Raw genomic sequence first — 24895 nt, 5'->3', positions numbered from 1 at the left:
CGCACTGGGATTCAGGATACACCCTCTCAGCGAGCTTCTGGAGTCTGCCGAGGATGACACTAGCAAACAATTTACCAGTGATACTTAGGAGGGAGATTCCATGGTAATTGTTGCAGTCACTTCTGTCTCCTTTGTTCTTATACAACGTTACAATGTTGACATCCCGCATATCCTGTGGAACCTCACCCTCTCTCCAGCACAGGCAGAGCAGCTCATGTAGGGGTTCCAGGAGTGTGTCCAAGGCACACTGGATTACCTCTGGTGGTATACCATCCTGGCCTGGGGCCTTTCCTACTGCAGTGCTGTCAATAGCTTTCTTCAATCCGACTACAGTTGGTTCCTGGTCCAGCTTGTCTACGACTGACAGGAGCACGACAGCACTGACGGCTGTATCAACCACAATGTTCTTGCATGAGTACAGCTCGGAGTAGTGCTTGACCCATCGCTCCATCTGTTTGGCTTTGTCAGTGATGACTTCATCAGATTTGGATTTCAGAGGTGCTGTCTTGTTCTGGATGGGTTCCATTGCCTTCTTTATGCCCTCATACATTCCCCTGAGATTACCAGAGTCAGCACAGGTCTGGATACTGCTGCATAGCTTAAGCCAGTAGTTGTTGGCACAGCGTCTGGCCGTCTGCTGTACTATTTTTCTGGCTACTCTGAGTGCTTGCTGGGTACTCTGACTGGGTGAGCGTTTATACTCCAGAAGTGCAGCGCACTTCTTTTTGATGACTGAAATCATCTCATCAGAGTTAGCTTCCAACCAGTCATTTGTGTTTCCAGCTCTTCTTCCAAACACTGACAAGTCCATATTGTAGATTGTGTCCCTCAGATGCTGTCATCTGGATGTCGCATCAGCACCCCCAGGGCTGCTGTGCAGATTCTCCTCAAGGGTCTCTCTGAACATTTCGGCTTTTTCTGAGTTTGCCATCTTTCTCGCATCAATGCGGGGCCTTCCAGTTGGTTTAGAATGGTGCAGCTTCTTGGGTCTCAGCTTGATCTTGGAGCAGATTAGCGAATGATCTGTATCGCAGTCGGCACTGTGGTAGCTGCGTGTCAGGAGGACATTTTTGAGGTTGTTGCCTCTGGTGACAAGTCTAATTGGTGCCAGTGTTTCGAGCATGGGTGTCTCCATGACACACTGTGCTGTGGCTTGGTTTGGAAAAATGTATTTGTGATGCACAGATTGTGGTACATGCAAAGTTCGAGGAGACACTGTCCATTGTCATTCATTTTTCCCACACCGAAATGACCTAGGCAAGAGGGCCATGAGTCATGATCAACTCCAACTCTTGCATTGAAGTCACCCAAAAGGTACAGTTGTTCACGAGCAGGTATTTGCACTATGGTGGCACTGAACTCATCATAGAACTTTTCCTTTGCTTCTGGTGTGGCATTCAGGGTTGGAGCCTAAGCGCTGATCAGGTGGATGGGACCAGCACAGGTTTGAAGTTTGACCTGAAGAAGTCTTTCTGATCCGCCCGTGACTAGTTCCGCCATTTGCAGAAGGATGTTTCTGATGGCAAAGCTGACACCGTGCTCCCTGGGTTCCTCTCGGGCTTTGCCCTGCCAGAAAAAGGTGTAGCCCTTTTCCTTTAGGGATCCCGAATCTGTGAGTCACGTCTCCTGCAAAGTGGCGATGTCAACTTGGAGCCTCTTGAGTTCCTCATTGATGACAGCGGTCTTTCGGGTGTCGCTGATGTCCTGAAGATCTTCAGTCAAACCGGTCAACATGGTCCATACTTTCCAACAAGCAAGCTTGAAATTTTGATGATTTCCTTTTCTTAATAAAGGGAAGGGTAAATAAGACAGAAAATATCATAAAGCTATTATATAGACAGCACCTACACCTTGAATACTACATGCTGTTCTGATTACCCCATATTAAAAAAAGATATATTAGAATTGCGGGGCAAAGAGTACAGAGAAGGGCCACAAAACTAATAAGGGGTATGGAACAGCTTTCATGTGACTAGAGAATAAAGGCTTGGGGCTGTTTAGTTTAGGAAAGAGACAAATAAAGTAGAATATGATCAAGATCTGTCAATTCATGACGGGTGGAAAAAGTGAATTAGAGAGTGTTATTTACCCCTTCAAACAATACAAGAGCTAGGGTTCACTGAAATAAGTGAATAGGCAGTGGGTTTAAAAGAAACTTAAGGAAGTACTGCTTCAAATAAGTCTCAATCAACCTATGGAACTTACTGCCAGATGATGTTGTGAATGCCACAAGTACAAAAAATGAGATAAAGTCATAGAGATAAGAATGAGACAAGTTCATGGAGGATAGGTGCATAAACAGCAGCTTGGCAAGATGGTCAGAGAAGTAACCACATGCTGTGGGAGGCCCTAAACTTCTTGACTGCCAGAAAGTGAGACTAGATAAGGGACAGATCACTTGATATATTACCCTATTCTGTTAATTCCCTCTGAACCACTGGGCACGGGGCACTACGGAAAGACAGGACACTGTGCTAGATGGCCCAAATGTTTGCCTCAGTATGGTCAGTCTTGTGTCCTAGACGTATTCCTTGGAGACCCTTCAGAGGTCTATCATTTCTGTAGCATGTCAGGATTTGTAGTATGGTAGTGACAAAATTAGTCCCTGCGTATTTTATTTTCTTGCCATCTTCTATGGTCACCAGGCCTGCCGATGGGGAGCAGGAGAGAGGGGGCGGGAGGGTAGTTGCATAAGGGCCCAGTGTTTGAAAGGGGCCTAGCAGATGGAGCTCTGGGCCCCTTTGAACTGCGCTCTGGGCCCCTTTGAACTACTGTAGCAGCCGCCACTCTGTGGAGCTGTGAGCGGGAATGGAGAGGCAGCAGAACAGTTTCGGTGGCACTGAGGGTTGCGAGCCTAGGCCCTGCCCCTTCTACCCTTGGCCCCACCCCTTCCAGGGGCACAGAGCTGGCCAACTACACACACCTTAGAGCAGGGCCCACAGTCAGTGGTTCCTCTAAGTTTTTGCATCTGTGGGCAGAAAAAATTTTGTAACGTGCACGAAGGCCTGTGTGTCTGTGTGCCACCAATAGCAACGCAAGCTGCCAGATATAGCTGCTCTGCTGATCAGCTGGGCAGCACCTGAATCTCTCCTCAGCAGGTCACCCAAGCACTCTGCTTACCGGCAACATGCCCACGGTGGCTGTTGGCCCCAGTGAAGGTCTCACATCTACAAGACAGTCTTCAAATTTTAAAATAATGCTGATAAATGGGATTAGAATTTTAATTTAATATAAACTCCAAGAATCAAAATGTAGCCCCTCACACATACTGGCTTTTGCCCTTTCTTAGGAGTTTATTGCTGGCTCATCTGTCATCATTCTACTTTTAATTTGTATTTGCTTTCATATGTGTTTTACTTTGTTTTCAATAAGGTTTACCGAGCCCAGGGATCACTGGTCCACCTGGCTTCCCTGGTGAGAAAGGTGAAAGGGGTGACCAAGGGCCTCCAGGACTCTCTCTGTATGGACCACCTGGAAGAGATGGTATGCCAGGGCCTCCAGGTTTTCCAGGTCCTCCTGGACCTCCAGGCATATCAAGTAGGTGAAGACTTTATTTCAATATGCAGCTGAAACTGTGTTCAAATTTTGCGTATTCAAAAAGAACAAGGGCAACATGGATATCTCAGTAAAGGGGAGATGATCGTCAGAATCATATCCCTGAATATGGAAAGAGATGACTTTATTAATGAGAAAAAAGGTGTCCCTGTCTCATTATGAAAAAAATCACTGGTTACTTGGCTCTAAAGACAAACATTTTCTGGATAAATGGCTACTGTTTTTGGCTTCTTCCAAAAATGTATTTGATTATGTGATCCCACAAATAGCATAAATAATTATACATGTATGCATTTGGCCTCTGTTGTGACATGCCAACTTTTGGGTATGATTTATATACTGACAGTAAAATTGTTTTTTTAAATGAAGACAAAACCACTTACGTTGTTTTTGCTTTGTTTTTATTTTTATTTTATTTTATTTGATAATGAACAAACAGGATTCTAATCCTATGATTCTTTACCCTTCTAATGTAAGTAGGACTAGCATGTGATAATAGCTACAGGATCAGGCCCAACATTTATAAATTAGAAGCTATTTCCTTTTTACATAGTGGGTTGTAATGTGAAAATGAGATTATTTAAGCGTGTCTAGTACATGGGAAAGTCACTTGTTTTGTAAAAGGAATAGCTGATGAAGAAGCAAAATTCCTCTGGTGCTTTATATTTAGTTCTACAATTAAACATCTTCTAAAAAATAATTTCTGAACTTCTTTCCATCCTGTAATGTTTTTTAAGGAACCAAATGGGTTGCTTTTCTTCCATACAGTTTTGCAAATGCAATATGTGCAGTGGCTCATCCTAGATGATTACCTGTTACTTAGTATAAATGGCCTTTTGACATTATAATACTGAGAAATGAGAATCATTCTCATGTTTGCACTGATGGTGTAGCCTTATTGATCCCAGGAGTTTAGTGAGACAAAGTTGGTGGAATAATAGCTTTTACTGCCCCAACTTCTTCAGGTTTGGGTTGATTCTGTTCTACTGACAAATTTTCACTTTGCTTAACCTCCTCAGACCTTCTTGTCAGTTGGAGGTAACTGGCATATCTCAATTGAAGCCAGTGGTTCCCAAGTCCATTTACACCAGATGAAAACATGACTTTTTGTAGGAGACTAGGAAGCATTTGACTAGAGACAAATAGTATTTGCCCTTAATTATTGATGGTACTTGCCAGTTAACATAAAATAAGCAGTAGATAATTACAACTAAGCAAGGATATATTTCAGTGTTAATTGCTACCTAGGGACACATTAGTAGTTCATTAAACAAACATCAGAGAGACTCAGACATTTCCATTTTCTCCCTCTTAATTTTCTGCTTTAAAATTCCACTGCAGTATTCTCCCACATGGTTTCAGTTAGCTCTAGGCCATCTGTGTCTTCAAATAGTCTCTATAGACAATTTTGTTCAACATGAAATGTTAATATTGAATTATATTACTTGCTAGTAGCAATCCCTCTAATATTTATTTGGATTTTAAATTTCAGAATTTTAATTTTTTTGGCTGAATCTGATTTTTAAGTTGGTTTTATTGGGTTATTCTGTTTTGGGAGGTATTTTTGTTTTTTGTTTGCTTCTTTGGTTTTTAGCTTTTTGTTACTGAAGGGTGACAATGCAGAAATAACAATGGTTTTGCTAGCCTTGGTGTTAATGTGGTTTAAGCCCTATAACTCTTGAATAAAGAATAAAAATGGAATATTAAAATTATGACATATTTTAGGTAGACATATAATTCAAATAATTTATTATATACCTTGTTAGATTATATATTTTTAAAATTAACACTAACATGTTATTGCACAATAGCGAAAATATAATCATTGACATAAAGACAATATCATTTTGTCTGTAATTTTTGGCAGACATGAAAAGAGATGTGCATTTCAGATATTAACAAATTATTGTGATAGAGAGAAACTTTTAAAAATAGTATAAGGAGGAGATTATGCAACTGAGTCATAAAATCCTACAGATTTTAAAAGAGAAACAAAAATAGAGGACAATATCCTTGCTATAGAATTTCAGATGGCTGCATTTGCTGCAGAAAGAAATGCTGTTCTCTGTGAAATTCCTAAACCAACAAAATTTAGTTTAAAAAATTAAGGTTGCTTAGTGACAATATATTTTCTTATGGCATGATTATAAAACCAATCCACTTATAAAAGGAAAGATATAGTTGGACACACTAAATATTATACTGCTCACAGAATAAAAAATGTAATGTTCATAGTGCTGTAATAGTTCATTACCATAAAATAACTAACCTAGACAAAAACTCTTCTCCACTTCATTTTGGCAGTTTTCACAAAGCATATGCACAGTAAAAGACTCATTTTTATTTCCTGGGTTTGTTGTATTATGTTGTGTGTCTGATTTCCCCAGGGCTGCTACATAGAACTGCAGTATCACTAAGCCTTCTGATTAACCAGACTGGGCTCTCTCTCAGCATTGTGGACCATTCCCCATCCTGCATTCCCAGTTGTGTATTGGCTGTAGCCAGCCAGTGCATGAACCAAAAATGGAAAGGCTACAGTTTCCCAGGCTAAGAACCCAGAGCTGTGCCATCCTGACCTGGTTGAAACGCCAACCTGTATGAATGTATTATCTAGTTTGTTTTCTCTCCATGTGGAGAGGAATGTGCACAATATGCTTGTGTAAACCAAGCTGAGATTTTCCCCAGGCACTTCAGTCAAAGGCGCACTGGTTTAGAATTAAACATAAAACAAATGTATTAACTACAAAATACAGATTCTCCAGATCACCACCTTATCGGGGTGTGTGGGCTTGTGTGTTCCAATGAACCCAAGAGAGAAGGCCTAGCGAGTCTCATACTCCCAGCAGGGTCAACATGGCAGCAAGACCAAGGGGGAGGGTCCAGACAAATAATGAGCCTAAAAATCCTCAAAAGCAGAACAGGTGGAGGATAGCAAAGGTAATGCTACAATGGCTGTGAAGATGGATGAAGGCTACAGTAGACAGGAGACTCCCAGTTGTTGTGGATTCCTTGCCATGGAATCTGAGCTTTCAATCCATCAAGAACTGTGTGGTGGCTGCAATGCAACAGTGCTCTCACATTAAAAGAAGTCACACACAAGCATCTTCCTCTGTGTACTCCTTACATAAGAGTTTTATCAACCTGACCAAAGAATTCGACTCAGTCAGTCGTAGTGCCCCATGGACCATCCTCTCAAAGATCGGCTGCCCCAAAAACTTCACTAGCATCTTAAGTCTACTTCATGACAGCATGAGTGCCACAGCATTAAGCAACAATGGATCCCAAAGAGACCCTTTTGAGGTCAAAACGGGAGTCAAGCAAAGCTGTATCATTACCCCATCACTGTTCTGCATCTTCATCGCCATGATCCTTCACCTCATTGATGGCAAGCTTCCAGATGGTGTGAAGATTGTCTGTACAATGAATGGAAGCTTTTCAACCTCAGGAGACTGAAGGCTAAAAGCAAGACTTCCACGATCTCTGTCGTGGAACTCCAGTGCGCAGATGATAATAGGGTTGCTGCTCTTTCTCCCACAGCCCTTCAGACCATCCAAAGTGCCTTTGCTGAAGCATACGAGAATCTTGGCCTCACACCGAACATCAAAAAGACCAAGGTGCTCCACCAACCTTCACTGATGGGACAATCTCATGTACCTTTTATTGAAGTAAATGGAGAACTGCTGGAAAATGCGGAGCACTTCCCATACCTTGGAAGTCATCTTTCCACTAAAGTCAACATTGACACAGAAATCCAGCATTGTATGAGCTGTGCAAGCTCTGCTTTCACTGGCCTGAGGCAAAGGGTCTTTGAGAACTGGGATATCTGTCCCAAGATAATGTTCCTTGCATACCGTGCGGTGGTTGTTCCAATGCTACTGTATGTTTGTGAAACCTGAACAACATACAAGAGTCATCTGAAGGCACTTGAACAATATCATAAATATCTCTTGGATTGATAGGCACATGGACACAAGCATCCTGGAAGAGTCAAACGTGACCAGCATTGAAGCCATTATCATTCAGCAACAACTTCGCTGGACTGGTCACGTGGTTTGGATGTCTGATCAGCTCCTCCCAAAACAAATTCTGTTTTCCAAATTGGAGGAAGGACAGAGGAACGTTGGAGGTCAGTGGAAGTAATATAAGGACATGCTGAGGCATACATGAAAAAGTGCAGCATTGGTGTCAACACTTGGGAGAACCTTGCCCAAAACCGTCTCCAGTGGAGAATGGTAACCTGTGAGGGGTGGCACAATTTGAGAGGTCCCCCCACAGTGCAGATGAGGAGAGCTGGAGAAGAAAAGAAGAGAGTCAGAAAATGTCCTGCGCCCCTCCTAGAGTTACCAACACCTGCGCCTTCTGTGATAAGTTTATGGCTCCAGAATCAGGTAGATCAGCGATCAACAGACTCACAAATAGGAGAATGACGTGAAGACATCCTGCTGGTTATTGAGTGACTGCCAAGAAGAAGAAGAAGAAGAAGAAGAAGAAGAAAGGCTGGCATGAAGGTATTCCACTGGTGGGGGTGAGCCATGCCACATCCACAGAAGGGTGTATCCACTTGTGTAACAGGGTGAGTAAGGGGCTCTCTCTGGTTCCCTGCCCTGCTGCTGCTGAATTAATGGAACTAAATTTAATCAGTTTAATGGCTGAATCCCTCCTGCTGCCATGCTGACTGTTAAACCAGTTGAATGTAGTTCTACTGTTTCAGCAGTGGAGGGGCAGGGAACTGCACAGGAGTCAGCGGCAGCAGCATCCAGAGCTGCAAATAACTCCTTGAAGAGCCACAGCCTGTGCTAGACACTTCAGTCAAGCTGATGTCAAATTATATTAACTCAGAAACCTTGCAATAAGACATAACCTAGGGATCATTATTTTTTTCAAACTTGAGGTTCTAATGTACTTTCCCACTTGTTATCCTGGTGCTGACCCTAAAATATATGCTTTCTTGAAATATATTGTATGTGAATTTTCAGGGAGATATACTAATGTGAAAAATTTAGAAAGTCATTAACAAGCTGCTTTTGATCTTGATAGATGCAAAGAAACCTAAGACAAATTAAAATTCCAAATAAAGATAATTTTAAAATATAACCATAACTAAAATATCTTCAGTGACCTTCTTTCCGACCTTTCAGAAATACAGTAAGCCTGTGAGATACACGTGATCAAGTTGTGCGTGTCTAGGGTTAATACGACTGCCACTCCTGACAGGAGCGGGAAATCTCTGCTGTCATGGGCGGCAGCTGCAAATCATGGTGATGTCCCTGACTGGAGCAAGAAAACCACTCCTGTCTAGGGCAGTAGCCTGACTCTTGCTGCCCCTGACAAGAGCGGCTTTCTGCTCTGGTCAGGAGCAGCAGCCGTGAGTTAGGTTGCTTTCCCTGACAGGCATGGTTTCCTGGCTCCAGTCAGGGACGTCAGCCTGACTCGCAGCTGCCACCTGTGACAGCAGAGGTTTTCTGCTCCTGTCGGGGCGGCAGTCACGTTAACCTGAGACACACGCAACTTGATTGCATGTATCTTGAGGATTTACTGTATTTCTGAAAGGTCGGAAAGAAGGTCACAGAAGAGAGAACCGGTGTTGCAAGCAGCTGTCTGTGCTCTAGGCTCCCCAGATGGGGAGCCCAGGGGGCACACAGCTGTTTGTGGCATGGTTTCTGTGTGCCCCCCAGCTGGTAGAAGTTGGGGGGACCACATGACCGCCCCCTCCACTTCCCCTAGCTGTCCATTCCCCCTACACCCCTCCCCAATTTATGCGAAAGTTGATTTACACATAGTTTGCCTGGAATACAACCTCCATATAAATCAAGGAATTACTGTACCCTCTTTGGCCTCTAGTATAAAAATATGTTCGATTTTAAATAAAAGTCATATCAATTTTCCAAATCAGAGATGGAGCTGACAAAAGTCAGGGCTTTTAAATGGAAGTTATTTACAACCTTAATATAGAGAGACTGCCACTTGTCCATAATTCTGTAGGTTTTTAGAATAACATCTATAGAACGCCATTACATTTCTAAAGACCCCTATTGATTTTATCCCTTAATTTCCATAATAGCTGTATTGAACAAATAAATACATGAACTTACTCCTCTTTCTGGTCATATTCATCCTGTATATACTTCATCATTGCCCATAATAATCCATGGAGTAGTGACATTGCTGTGTACTGAACTATTATGAAAAATTGAAGTTGGACAATAATGTTCTTCATTATTTCACTCACATTGCAGATGGAATCATAGAATGTCAACCTGGACAACCTGGTGATCGAGGTTTACCTGGTCCTCCAGGTCAACCTGGATTCATAGGAGAGAGAGGAGATAAAGGTAATATTGTTTAAAGAGCTCCTTGCATTCATTTGTCCCATTTAATGGGCCTGATTCCCCTCTACTGTCTATCTTTTGTAGTTATTAAGGTTTTGACTCTGCAAAGTGTTGAGCTCTGTAGTCCTGATACAGAAAAGTGCATAAGCACCTGCTTAACTTTCACTGTGTGTGTTTTCAAGGATAGAGGTCTGAGTGAAAGAGAGGATGGTGGTGCTGACACAGACTTCAGCCTGTAATTTAGATACCCGCTGCTCTGCTTGATAGTGGTAAAGGATGGGAGGATGTCGGTAGAAAGATGAGTTCAGCTTTGCTTATTCAAGTGGATGATAAGATGTACAGGTTGTCAGAGAAATAGACAGAGATGCAGAAGTGGATGTAGAAAGCCAGCAGTGCAATGGAAGGTGTATTTGTGAGCTTTTGATATAAACCTGGTAATAGAAGCATTTAGTACTATTAAAAAAATCAAACACAGCCCAAAGATGGACATTGAAATTTACAGTTATGTTTTCATGCTATTTCCTTTTGTGGATTCTGGAGTGACTCTGAAGTCCAAAGTGTGATGCATATACTCATGAGCACATTAGACGTAGCGAGTGTTGCGGTAGCTGTAACAGTAGTATGACACTTTTCCCTAGCAGCTAATAGTTGATTATTTCTGCCCTCGTCAAAGAATGAGTGCTGTGTGCTGCCATGCTGATGTTTTTAATGCAGTTTTCTCAAGAGTATTGGGGTTTTCTGCACCAAAGTTTATGCCGTTCTTGATGCTGTCCTTGTATGTTTTCTGGAGTGGCCTTGATCCAATGTCCTTGTGCCAATTTTCCACAAAAATAATTTCTAGGGAGTCAGTGTTCATGCATCCTAATGATGTGTCCAGCCTAGCATAGTTGGATTTTTATCAGCCTGGCCTCAATGTTTATGGGGCACTTGACTTTTGGATGGTAATTTTGTCTTGCCAGATCACCATAATGGCATGCAGAGTCCTTGGAAGTCTTCTGGCTGTTTGGTATGCCATTTGAATGGTGTCTAGGGATCTCAGAGCCGTAGAAGGGAGTTGTGTCCACAAAAGCACTGGAGAGTTTTATTTTTGTTGAGGTGGTTATGGTGTGGGATTTCAGGACTTTGCTACATAGCTTTCCCAGTGACTGAGAAGCTTTTTCGATGCTGTTTGTCATCTCTTTGTGAAGAGATCCATCACTAGAGATACTGCTAAGACAGGTAAAACTCTCAGCTTGCTTCAGTTGGATTCCACTAGTGCCTCTGCTAGAGGATACAGTGGTGAAGAAGATTGATGTAACACCACAGTTTTCTCCAGGCTGATTGTAAAGCCAAACAGTTTTGATGAATCAGTGAAGCAATCTCTGATACACTGGAGATCTCCCTGTGTGTGTGCTAGGAGGGCACAATCATCTGCAGAGTGCTTTTCTTATAATAAGTAGGTCTGTTTCTTTTGTTTTTGCTTTAAGCCTTATAAGATTGATGACTGAGCCATCATGTACATATCTGATGTATGGCTCAGTCTACACTTGCATTCCTCTGTCGAAAGAGGCATGCAAATGCGGGAAATCAAAAATGCAAACGAGGTGTTGATTTACATATCTGGCACCTCATTTGAATATTCTTATTTTAAAAGAGCTTCTTTCAAAAGAAGAAAAGCAGTGTAGATGCTGCTTTTTTGAAAGTAAACCCCATCTTTTTTGAAAGTAAACCCCATAAAAAAGGGAAGAAGGGTTCTTTTGAAGGTGGGGTTAACTTTTCAAAGAGTAGCGTCTACACTGCTTTTCTTCTTTCAAAAGAAGAATATGTAAATGAGGTGCCAGATATGTAAATCTGCACCTCATTTGCATTTTTGATTTCCCTCATTTGTATGCCTCTTTTGAAAGAGGAATGCAAGTGTAGACGCAGCCTATATGTTTAGCCCATTTGTAGCATGATTGAGAACTTGAGTGAAGAAGAGTTTGAAGAGTAGAGGGGCAAGAACACAGCCTTGTTTGATTCAATTTGAAATGGGAAAGGAGTCCATGAGATCTCCATTAGAAAATACCTGACCTTGTTTTGCAAAAGATCATGCATGGTTGTCCTCTACTGACTGTATCAAACGCTTCTGTGGGATCAGCGCAGACACTAAACAGATCCATGTTTTGTTCGACACTTTTGCTTTAATTTGCCTGTCTTTGGTGCTAAGACATTGCATCATAATGATTTGTGCCACTCAGGAAGACCTGATGTAACATCTATGTCATACAAATAAAATCTATGTGGAGTTTTCTTAGGCTCCAACTACAGGTTGAACCTCTCTAATCTGGAACTATATCATCTGGCAACATCCATAAGCTGGCATGATTTTAATTAGCCAGATGACCACTTATCAAGGGTGTAGCCAAGTTTCCTGTGGTCCCATAAAGTTGGTTTCCAGCCACCAGTCCTGGCTGTCCATGTTCTGTGCTGTTTTTTAGAGCTACTTTACCCCTGACTTTACCTTCTAAGAGCCCCATAAGCAGTGGAACTGTTGGTAATGTGCTAGACAATGTTGATTTCCTGTGGCCTGCCAAGTTCTCTTGTTCAGCACTGTTCAGATCCCAAAGATGCTGGACAAGAGTGGTTCAATCTGTACAACTTAATTAACATGATAGGAACATTTTGAGGTATAGTTATAACCGGGTATTGAAGAAGAGACCACATATTATAACTACAGATTTATACACTTACTAGGGAAACACTCTTGGATAGACATTTAACCTTCTCCTGTAGGTGGATAAAGGTGAAAAACTAGGGAACACTTACAGAACTGTTAAAATAAAAATGAGTTTGTATGCAAAATACAAAATATAAAATTAACAGTGACTTTGGCCTAGATTCACAAAAGTATTTACACATTGTGATACCTGCCGTTGCAGCACATAATTTTTAGGTACCTATTAAAACGCAGGAACAATGATGCAGCCCACAAACCAGATTTATGTGTTAGGCTCCCATACAATGAATGGAAAGAGTTAGGCACCTTAGAACATGATTCACAAAAGCATTTATGTTGGATGGGGAGCTGCCTGAGCTCCCCAACAGGAGGTACTAATGAGAGGGTTGTTTGCTAAGCATCGCCCTTCTCACCAAAATGAATGAATAAATCTAGGTTTCAGGGAGGGGCTTAGCCTTTGTATCTATGAGCCTTTTCTTGGAGCTAGGTGCCTAATGTGTTTTTGTTTTTTTAAAGAAGATAGGCAGATTCTCTCCCATACTTTCATTATGTTACAGCAGAATCACAGAATATTGCAGAAGTTGTAGAAATGTTTGTATTCTTTTCAAAAGGTCAAGAAGCTGAACTCAAATCAGTTCTTTAAAGAGCAGACAAAATTCCACTTCAAAATGTGTTAGCAGAAGTATCCTTTTCTCTGGTGAGTCTAACTCACATAGTATAGCACAAACAGCCAGTCAAATTCAGGATGGTCTCACCAAGGCTATATCTAGGTTTTCAAAACCTCTGGAGCATCCAGATTCCCAAGCGTGTTCTGTGGAAAGTAAGTCCATGGAATGCAGCATTTTTGTCAACAGCTGTACCCTGCTTGCCAGGAGAAAGAATGCCTCTTTCAAAAGAAATCTGTCAACTAAAAGCTGGTCTGAACATTCCGGGAGGCCTTCTGTGAACAGAAAGGGCTTCTGGGATACTGGGCAACCCTGTCTGCTGTGCTGCCAGCTGGCTGTTTTGATGATAGAGTGACTCAGCAGCTTGGCTGTTCTCTGTCGACAGAGCATATTATTCTTGTGATCCACTTGGCACTTTGGCTGCAATCTGTCGACAGAAGTTTTGTCAGAAGATACATTCCAACAAAAAATTTCTGTCAACCAGTTGCTCGACTCTAGACATAGCCCTAAAGGCAGGCTTTTTGGCCAAACCCTTGGTTGTGCTGTATCTTCTGCTTTTCTTTAACCATTATTTGATGAGTATGTTTAGATTTTAGAAGTTTCTGTTTGTATTCGTGCTCAGTCAATGTGTTTTTGAGCAACAACATCAGATGCTATCGAAGTAAAGATTTTATTTATTGTGTAGTTCAGTGAGTATTTTATAGGGTGAAGTAAAGAAAACTATCAGAGAGGTAGCCGTGTTAGTCTGTAGCTTCGAGAACAAGAAATCTTGTGGAACCTTATAGACTAACAGATATTTTGGAGCATAAGCTTTCATGGGCAAAGACCCGCTTCAGCAGATGCATGAGTGGGGGTGGTGGTTTCAGACGGGTATTTAAAGAATGGGTTCTGAGAAAAAGGGAGGGCCAGAGCTGACAAGGTCTATTCAGCAAGGTGGAAATAGCCCATTATCAATAGTAGGAATCAAAAGAGGAAAAAACAAGTCAGATCAGACAGGGGGATATGAGCCATTGTCAGAGTCTAATGGGGAGATCTTAACACCCACCCCCACCCCTGACTCATGAATCTGATGAAGTGGGTCTTTGCCCATGAAAGCTTATGCTCCAAAATATCTGTTAGTCTGTAAGGTGCCACAAGACTTCCTGTTGTTAAAGAAAACTAGAAAGACTGCAGCACTTTTCTGAGAGACAGTCTTCACTCCAATGCTTTTCTCAACCACAGTTTTCTTCCTCACGTTCAGTTTCCCTGTTTGTAGTGCCAGTTGCCTTTGCTCACTCATCCGTAGTTATCTTTCTTTCTCAAATCCATTGATGTGTCCAAATTCATTTCTCACTCAACGATAAAATGTAACATTTCTTTCAGAGCTGCTCTCCTGTCCTTATCACCCTACGTTTTAATCCTACTGGCTTTTTTCTTCTCTTTGGTTAAAAGAAAAGCTAAGGTCTGAAATCTGTGAATGAATATAGCTGAGTTGATTTTAGCATTGTTGGTATAAATGTACAAAACTCCACTGACATCAGTGAGTTTGCAATCATTTACATCAGGAAAGAATTTGGTCCCAATTTCTCTTTGCATCTGCTGATTTTCTGAACCCATAAAATTTATGGGAGTTACAGAGTCCCCATTTTTCCCCTTTTCTCTGATATTGCTCTTTTTACATAAGTCCTAGTTCATGTTTTCCTATTTGTTCCCTCTTTAGTTAGATTACTTCCTCCCTTCCTCCCCTGCTGATTAATAAAGTTTTACTCATCAGTTCTATGACATAAAAAGGAATTTGAATTTTTTGAAAAAAATATACTTATTTTTGTAAAATATGCCCATAAAATCTAACTTATGCATTTTGTGAAAAGTAACAAATTTACTTTCAATCAACATACAATGTATGAGGGGAAATCGTCCTCAGTCTTATTTTTTCTCTGCAGGTGATAAAGGTGATGGCTGTGCCTTGTGTGATGTATCTGAGCTTCCTGGACCCCCAGGGCCACAAGGACCACCAGGTCCACCAGGTAAAAACCAAAAGCTCTGTAAATAAAGAATAGAAACACAACTTTGCATCCAGGTGTGCCATAAATTAATATGTTTCCATTAATGGAACTATTCCTGAAAATAATGAAAGAGCAGGATTTTCCATTGTGCTCAGTTATGGTGTAATTCTGCTTCCATTGAAATCAACAAGTGTTTTAAAATTGACTTCAGAAGGAACAGAGCTCAGACAACTTGGAGCACTTTTGAAAGCTTGACCTAAATGTTTTTGCCAGGATTATGGAAAGGCAATCTGAATTTGTAAAGGGTTTGCCAGTACCCAATAAGCTATAGGTAGTATTTTCTCTTCATTAATCTTTCTCTTTGTGGTGGGGACCTAGCTGGTTTTCAGTTGGTCTTCAGCCTGAATCACCGTGTCTTTAAAGTTTGTACAAACACACTGCTCAAAACTGCACTAAGATCTGCTACTGAATTGAGTTTATTAAGTCCAGATCATGGTTTGACTCTGACACAGCAATTTAGGATTCTTTCTACCATTTCCCGAGCATCATAGTGTTGGAGAGGGTTTAAAAGATCCTTTTGTAGTGTCAGGATCTATTATTTTAATAAAAGCACATTTTCTTCAAAAATGTAATCTTGCCTTTAAGGTAATTTTACCCCCACTCTAATGTTTTCAGATTATTATATTCAGGGACTTTTTAAAGCACTATTTTAAACCCATTAACGATTTTACACTGAATTTTCATCTTGGGGGGCCAATTCGAAGCGTGAAGTGCCATCTGAAGAAATTGTGTTTGGCAGAGGGGCTGTTGGGTATAAAATAATATGCAAAATTCCACTGACATCAATGAGTTTGCAGTCATTTACATCAGGAAAGAATTTGGTCATGATTTCTCTTTGCATCTGCTTTTCTTTTTATCTCCTTCTGAAAACCAAGAAAGTGATGGCTCTGCAAGCAATAAGTAATGAGAGCCCCAGAGTGTGTCAGGGAATTATTTTACATATTGTTATGTGTTCTGACTTAGTGTTAAACCCTCATTTCATCTCTGGTCTCCAGTATTGATTACTGCTGCCAAACAGAAATAATCAGTCTGGAGAATAATTCTTGTGTCCCCAAAAATCTGACGTTTGGATGTTGCTTTTGTATTATATATGTGGAGTGCGTAAGTGTTCAGGAGGCAGTAAAACAGAACAAAAATATTGTGATGGTTAGTGCATCGCTGTCTGGAAATGGCAGTTCCAGTCAGTGGGCTGAATTAAGGGCGTGCTGCCCAACTTACATAATTGAGTTGTGCACATTGTCTTCTTCCCATGCCTTACACATATATACGGGGTTAGATCCTGAGCTCTGTTTTGAGCAAGCAACTTCACTATCTTCAGAAGAGTTGCAAGGGTGTGATAGGCAGAGCTGCTGACAGACTTTGCCAGGCCCTGGACAAGATGGACTCCAGGCCCTCAGAAGGGAGTGCCTGAGCGCTAGCCTCTCCCAACCAATCCTTCAGCAATGTCCACGTGGGGCTCTGGTGTATTTTAAAGGGCCCGGGGCTCTGGCTACTGCCTTTGCTGTGGTAACGGCAGTGGCAGCCTGGAGCCACAGTCCCTTTTAAATTGCCAGACCCCAGGGCAGCTCCCCCAGCCCCTGCCACTGTTGGCAAACCTGGTAACAGGGCAGAATTGGGAACCATTTCAAGGGACTTTAAAGCCTCTGAAACACAATAAGCTATAATGTAAAAGTGTTTGTGTAACCCTTCTGTTAACGCCAGATGCCTGCTAGAAGGGCCGGGTTCAGCTCTTGTGGGGTTTTCCTATCAAGGATACAACCAACCGGCTCGAGCCCCCACCCAGTGGCCTGGGACAATTTCATCCCCGTGCTGGGTGCCTGTAAGGCAGTTCTCCCCCACCCTCGCAAGCACAGAGTCTGAGATAGAAATGGCTTGTTTAATGACCGTAACCTACCCCAAGGTTACAGCAACAGATGCAGTATATCTCAGCACAGAAGAGACAAAACCCCTTTTACCCAGATACCATCCCCACATGCAGTAGAACCCAGTCTCTTGCTGGGGCTCTTGGCCCTTTTCCACACACACACAGTTACAGAGTGTACCCTCTGCAGTGCAGTCCCAAACCCAAAGCCCACAGATACATCACCAGGGCAATACTAGCTGTCCACTTGTCTGTAGCCTCTCCTTGCTGTCACCAGCCGTCTGCCAGTCGCTGTCGTCCGCCGCCGCTCCTACCGGCCACCCACCAGTCACCGTCATCCACCCCTGCTCCTACCAGCCACCCGCTGGTCCTGCTGTTTTCCACTGGTTCTAACCCCACAGCTTGGGACTGCCCTAAGGCAGAACCCAGTGATTTCAGCTCTGTGTGGCCTCAGCTGCTACTCTGTGATTTCAGCTCTTGGTATCTCTAGTGTGGGGTTTCATAAACACCCTAGTATTCAGCTCTATCTTTCAACAGGTGGGGAGGGTTAGTCAAGCCAGGCTTATAGCTATATGGCCAAGGCATAAGCAGGGCCAAGGCACTCAGCAAACTGGCTCAACCAATACCCCTCCCCTTCTCTCTCACAATGCTTTAAACCAGGGAGCCCTGTGTAATCAATGTCTTACACAGCTAAGGCGACTGCCCTGTCCCCCACAACAACCCAGAGCATTGGTGAGATCTCACAACTCCCGCATTAAGTGTCAGCTTAAATTGTGATTTTACAACTACATGTTTACAATAGACCAAATCTCATGGCTTACTTGCTACCCATTAGGCTTTGCCTGAAAAGGTATCACACATGCACACCTTTTGCATTCTTATGCAGATGACCTCTGGGAGACTCATTCCTCCCAGCCTTCAGCAGCACTGCATTCCTTCTGCCACATTCCCTACATTTGTATTTTAGATTGTTTTATTTTTATCTTATGTTTAAGGCTTTCCGGGACAGCCAGGTGCCAAAGGAGATAGGGGTGCTCCTGGTCTCAATGGTCCTGAAGGGTTTCCTGTAAGTAAATGTTTTACAGATGTTTCATATTTTTTTATTCCTAGGAGTGTTACAGGAGACCCTCAGAGCTACTGTGTTGTAGCCCCATTAATGGATGATAAAGGATTGGTTGTGTGTATTAAAACAAATTAGGTGGTAATGGATTTAGTTATGGGAGGAAAAAATCTTGTACAGGTTGCCCCTCTCAAATTCAGTACTCTCTCATCCGGAAACTGTACCAGAGTCCTGGGGCTGGGGTTGGGATCTGTGGGGCCAGTGTCTGGCAGCCCAGCTGGAGACAACATCTGCAGGGCTTCTACCAGGGTCAGCCTCTGGTAGTCTATATCTGCTAGGCTGGGGACAGAGCCTTCCACCTGTCCCGTGGCAGTGCGGTGCCAGAGCCTTCCACCAAACCGCAGCAGTGTGGGGCTGAGCCAGAGGCCCTTGCCTGTCCCACAGGGCCAGGTCAGAGTGCTGTGGCAGCCCCCAGGGATGAAGCCTGGAGGCAGCCTTGGTGACTGCAGGGCCAGGGCCAGGGCCAGAGCACCTGGGAAGTGAGGACCTGCCCAGCAGTAGAAGCTCTGGACCTCCATTGATCTAGCAAATTCTCTTGTTTGGGACCTGTCAGGTCCCAACCATGCTGGATCAAGGAGGTGCAACCTGTAGAAGTGAGTAGCAGTGAAACTTTGTACTTAGGCACTTATGACCTTAAGTAAGGCAGTTGTCTCTATGGCTCCATCAACTGAGTAGTAAGTTTGGATAAGAAACAAAACTGAATCAAATGCCAAGTCTGTTTCAACGTTTCTTTTCATATTGCAGAAGAGGTTTATGATGACTGTTGGCTAATGTGTGTGTATGTTTAGTACAGTGCCATCTAGTATATATTTTTAGCAATTTGTCTAAACTAGGGGAAATACAAGAATGTATTAAAAAGGACCACATTTTCTTGATATTAAGGCCCTATAGAAGGTGACCTCTGAATCCTTACGGCCAATACATGAAGAATTAGAGTATAATTTTCAATAACATGGCCTTTAGTTTCTAGTCGAGCACTTTGAACAAGCATTCAGAATTGACAAATTATGTTAAAAGAAGCCAGTTAGAAGAACAAGAAAAAGCTTTATTTTATGAGGGCCATTGTCCGTGATTTTGCATTCTCAGTCTTGGTAAATCCACTCTTCAGTTCAGTATGTAGGATGAACATTAGGGGTTTTTTTTTCTTTACATTTGAAGACTTTTTTTCCCTTTTTTTTTTTTTTTTGGGGTGGGAAAAAGAATTAATTAAACAGGCAGTGAATGGTGCTGGAATTGTGTGTAATTTCAGGGGCCTCCCGGTGCACCAGGACTGATTGGTAGCCCAGGAGCAAAAGGAGAGCCCGGAGACATTTTCTTTGATTCTAACCTAAAAGGTGATAAAGGAGATCCTGGGTTCCCAGGGCAACCAGGTGCTCCTGGAAGAGAAGGAAGGCCAGGAAGAAATGGCCAGCCAGGTCCGCCTGGCCCTAAAGGGACATCGGTGAGCACATCTTTATTTGTATTGAATTTCATCCAGTTCACGAAATATATGTAATTGCTGTATAAAATGTAGTTTTAAAATGTAGAACCCCTACTGCTCAGCAAAGTAGTTCAGTGAGGCTGCAAAGGAGGAAGCATGATGCCCATACTACTAAATAACTAAGACTAGTAGCATGATGGTAGGGTCATTGAGCTACATTCTGACTCTTGAGTGTATGCTATGGGAATAAGAAGCACCATGTATGCCCTGCAAAGGCTTACATAGATGGCGTGGGAATAAACAGACCTACTTGCACTATTGCTTCCTCCTCAGAACTATGGTTAATGAGCAGAGCTGTTTCCATTTCCTCTCCCCAGAAAATTGCTGGCAAGATCATAGGAGTAGTTGTGAACCACCAGTATATTACTATGGCCGGGATCAAGGAGAAAGCAGGGGAGGGATTGCGACTCAGAAATGTGTCTCTGAATCAGTGTCTGTCAGGGATTTATCCTGAGCAGGTGCAGTTTATTTGCAATACTTTGGTGAGGGCCTCAGCTGCTAGTCAGAATGTAGCCAGTTGTTCCAGGGATGTTTCTTCTTCTACTTGAGTTATGGTGTATTTTTGGAGAGATCGCAATCATTTTCACAGTAGCCAGTTCCAATATCTGTAGTTAGATTTATGATTGGTGTTTTGGGAAGCTTGAATTCCATAATGCATTTGCCTATTAGAAAATATCTGCTGGGACATTTGGCATATAAGATAGTTTAAGATGACTAGTTTACTAATCTTGATTTGTCTCATTAATACAACTAATTGGCAGGTTGCTGGCTCCCTACTCTGAGGCATCCCATAGAGTAAGAACAAGCAAACTATAATTTCAAAGAACCTGAAAGAAAAATGGTTATGAATACCCAACATATTCTTTTTCTTTGAGGTATTTAGTACAGAACCCTAAACTAGATTCACTTTTCCTGCTACAATTTCTTATTTTAATAATAGAAATCAACCCCAAAAGTGGAATTCTGTATTTCTGAAATTCTTGGGTTTTTGTATTTCTAAAATCCAGATCCTTACTCCAAGTGCTGCTGACACTGGGACTTATAAGTCAACAATTCAGCTATTTAAATCCTAGCTGGAAATTATGGTGTGTTCCTCACAGAATTGGTCGTTAAATGGCCACTTGACTACATTCTGCAAAAGTGTAGCTTCCAAGCCACCCAGTCCTGCTTCCAGTGAAGTCACTGGCTTCAGTGATTCAGGCCCTGTCAGTACTTAGCAGAGAGGTTGATCTTCCAGGGTTCAATTTAGCGGGTCTCGTAGGGATACTCTAAATCAAACATTGAGTGCATCCCCATCAATTCCAGTATTCCTGGCAGTTGCAAGGAGTAAGGGAATTTGATGGGAGAGTTTCTCCAGTTGACCTCCTGTTGTGGAAATGGAGCAAAAAAACGATGTAAGGTATGTTGTCTCCAGCTATGCAATTCCCGTAGCTGGCGTTGCATATCTTACATTGATTTTCTCCCCTAGTGTAGACTTGGCAGCCTCAGCCTGGGGCCCAAAGAGCAAAGTGTCTTGAATCTGATCTAGAAGTCACAAAATCATACATGAATGTGACGAGGAGCAGTAAACTTTTCCTAACACTTGTAAGGCATTATTGGTGTGAGTGGTACAGTAAATATTATTGGTTTTTTCCTAAATGTAGGATATAGTTGGGCTGAAAGGAGAACGTGGTCCCCTTGGCTCACGTGGATTTCCTGGTGTACGTGGTGAAAGAGGCCAATCTGGCCTTCCGGGGACAGGTCCTGCTGGGCCACCTGGTGACAAAGGAGACAGAGGCTTTCCAGGAAGCCCAGGTGCACCAGGCCATCCAGGTAACACACTGAAAGAAGAGAAACTGATGTTTTCTCTCTCACAGGTACAATTAAACAGATGTAATGAGAAACGGAGATAAATGAGACCTATAGGGTGTCAGCATCTGTTCCTTAAAATGTACTTTGCAACCTAAGTCCTTGTAGATAGTTTCTTACAGAGCCTTGCAGAACAAAGCAGGGAGGTTACTAGTTCCTTTTGTGTTTCTGTAACTATTCCAAAGCCACAAAATCACTCCCATCCTTTTAGAGGTTAGAAATATATCTGAATTGTGCTCTCAGACACTGGGTACAGGCCTGTGCAAGGGTTGTTGTGTAAACTGCCCCACCCCAAGGGAAGCCCCAGGGGTTGTGATTTTTATCTATAAGATTTATTATTCCTATCCTGCTTCTTCTTAACCCTGAGGGGTAGTAAATTGGTTCTGGCACATACCTTGGTATCCTCACTCACAAGCAGTCCTACTGAAGTTACCAGGGCTGCTCAGCATGAGTAAGGGTGTCAGAATCTGGTCCTAAGATGCACTGGCCTCACAGCAAGGATACAGGCGAACAAGGATTTGCCCATTTCCCATGCACTCCCTATTCACTTAGCTGCCCCAAACCAATATCTGATTAACCTGCACAGTGTTTTAAGGGCATTTAGTACACACAAACCATTTTTTACACCTTTCAATGGGCTTGTCATTCAAGTTACAGTCTAGCTTTCTGAGACTTCTGTACCTGTGTCTTGGTGGGTTCGTACATTTCAGATACAAACATATGGCAGTTGGAATAACAGTCAAAATTCATCCAATTTCATGCCTGTCTTTCATGCTTGGGTCTTTTTCATCTTTCAGTCAGTGCACTAGAGATGAGTTGTAAAAAGAGGAAAACAAAACCCAATGGATATCTTCTCGAGCACCTGAGAATATACACACACCCTCATGTGTTAATTCATTTGCCTTTTTAATTTGGAAATCTTGATTCCTCATCTTTGCCTTCCTAGGGCCAAAGGGAGAAGCTGGACAAGTCATTCCTCTACCTGGTCCTCCAGGGTCAGATGGTCTCCCAGGGCCACGTGGCTATCCTGGAGTCCAAGGTAAACTTTTTCTCTCTGCTAATGTTATGTCTTTCCCACCAGCCAAAGCTGGTTTTTGCGTAAGTGTTTTATGTGCTCCATCTGTCTTGTTTCTAAAGGTGACAAGGGGGATCCTGGGATTCCCGGAAGATCTGGACTTCCAGGAGAGAAAGGTGTTGTTGGACAGCCAGGAATAGGATTCCCTGGGCCTCCTGGTCCTAAAGGTAAGAAAACAGTAAGAAGTATTTGTCCATATATATAAGAGTGGGAACTAAATGTCCATATTTTGGTTTTCTCCTCTAATGTATGGAAGACATACTTCATAGAACAGGGGAGTAATGGCAAGTAACCTCCCCCCCATGTGTATTTGCATGTTTTGCTCATGTTATTGTGAATTGCTATCTGAACAGCAGGTGGGCTGGAAGGAGTTGCCAGGCTATCTGGAGTGACTCAAGGGTATGAGTGTTAAGCAGCAGAGCACAAAACCCAAATTGGCTGTGAGTTCTGTGCACAGAGTTCACTGACCAAGTATCAACTATGGACTCCTCAGGCACTCCAGGAGCATAAACATGGAGTAACTGCCAGTCCCCTCGGGTAGTCCAGCCTATATGTCCAGGGAAGTTGCTTTTGTGATAGATCAGGGATTCTCAGACTGGAGGTTGTGACCCCTGAGGGGGTGACAGGGTTATTAGGTAGGGGGCCATTAGCTGTCAGCATTCACTCCAAATCCCGCTTTGCCTCCAGCATTTGTAATAATGTTAAATATATAAAAAATGTCTAATTTGTAAGAGGGGATCAGACTCAGTGGCTTGTTCTGTGAAAGGGTTAATGAGTTCAGAAGTTTGAGTGCAATAGATGGTCCCTTACATCAAAAATCACAACAATTTTCGGTTTACTCCCAGTCCCAAAGGACTGGTCACTTAACCCATGTCAGTTGCACATTAGATCCCCTAGAATCATAGAATCAGAGGGCTGGAAGGTACCTCAGGAGCTCATCTAGTCCAGCCTCCTTTCAAGCAGGGTCAACCCTAACTAAATCATTCTAACCAGCCAGGATCTTGTCAAGCCAGGACTTAAAAACCTGTAGGTATGGAGAATCTACCACCTCTGTAGCCAATGCATTCCAATGCTTCGCCACCATCCTGGTGAAGTAGTTTTTCCTAATATCCAAAGTATACCTCTCCCTCACAGAATCACAGGGCTGGAAGGGACCTCAGGAGGTCATCGAGTCCAGCCCCCTGCTTCAAGCAGGATCAACCCCCACTAAGTCATCCCAGCCAGGAACTTGTCCAGCCGGGACTTAAAAACCTCAAGGGATGGAGACTTCTTCCCTTGGATGGAGAAACCTCTCTAGGCAACGCATTCCAATGCTTCACCACCCACCTGGTGAAGTAGTTTTTCCTAGTATCTAACCTACACCTCTCCCTCTTCAAGTTCAGACCATTACTCCTTGTTCTGTCAACTGACACCATTGAGAACAGTTTCTCACCCTCCTTTTTAGAGCTCCCCTTCAGGAAGTTGAAGGCTGCTATTAAATCACCTCTAATTCTTCTCTTCTGTAAACTAAACAAGCCCAAATCCCTCAGCCTATCCTCATAGGACACGTGCTCCAGCCCCTTAATCATATTTGGTGCCCTCTGCTGAACCTGCTCCAGCACATCCACATCCTTTTTATACCGGGGGGCCCAAAACTGGACATAGTATTCCAGATGTGGCCTCACCAGTGCTGAATAAAGGGGAATAATTACTTCTCTAGATCTGCTCAAAATGCTCTTCCTAATGCACCCTAGTATGCCTTTAGCCTTCTTGGCTACAAGGGCACACTGTTTACTCATATCCAGCCTTTCATCCACCATAATCCCTAGGTCCCTTTCCGCTGTACTTAGCCAGTCAGTCCTCAGCCTATAACAATGCTTGGGATTCTTCCATCCCAAGTGCAGGACTCTATGCTTCTCCTGGTTGAACCGAATCAGATTCATTTTGGACCAGTCCTCCAATTAATCCAGGTCACTCTGGATCCTATCTCTACCCTCCAACATGTCTACCTCTCCCCCTAGCTTTGTCTGCAAACTTGCTGAGGGTGCAATCCAGTCCCTCATCCAGGTCATTAATAAAGATGTTGAACAACATTGGCCCCAGAACCAAGTCTTGCGGCACTCCGCTTGAAACTGACCGCCATCCAGATATTGAGCCATTGACCACTACCCGTTGGGCCCGACCATCAAGCCAGCTTTCTATCCATCTTATAGTCCAAGGATCCAATCTATACTTCCTTAACT

At 42.8% G+C, this 24895-nt stretch overlaps 1 protein-coding gene across 5 annotated transcripts in view; it reads left to right on the top strand.

Annotated features, from left to right (window-relative positions):
• COL4A1 (collagen type IV alpha 1 chain) overlaps window positions 1-24895 on the top strand; it is a 240395-nt gene that overhangs the window by 152338 nt on the left and 63162 nt on the right. For all 5 annotated transcript variants that reach the window (XM_074990147.1, XM_074990120.1, XM_074990128.1 and 2 more), the window contains 8 exons: window positions 3373-3537; window positions 9792-9887; window positions 15167-15250; window positions 18146-18216; window positions 19520-19711; window positions 21394-21562; window positions 22545-22637; window positions 22736-22840. In XM_074990147.1, the coding sequence (XP_074846248.1) occupies window positions 3373-3537; window positions 9792-9887; window positions 15167-15250; window positions 18146-18216; window positions 19520-19711; window positions 21394-21562; window positions 22545-22637; window positions 22736-22840 (975 nt within the window). The remainder of the gene's footprint in view (window positions 1-3372; window positions 3538-9791; window positions 9888-15166; window positions 15251-18145; window positions 18217-19519; window positions 19712-21393; window positions 21563-22544; window positions 22638-22735; window positions 22841-24895) is intronic.

Source organism: Carettochelys insculpta, chromosome 1 (assembly GCF_033958435.1).
Source record: "Carettochelys insculpta isolate YL-2023 chromosome 1, ASM3395843v1, whole genome shotgun sequence".
In the NCBI taxonomy this organism is placed as follows: domain Eukaryota; kingdom Metazoa; phylum Chordata; order Testudines; family Carettochelyidae; genus Carettochelys; species Carettochelys insculpta.
The sequence above is the reverse complement of the archived record's forward strand: the minus strand, read 5'-3'. Positions and strand labels throughout refer to the sequence as shown.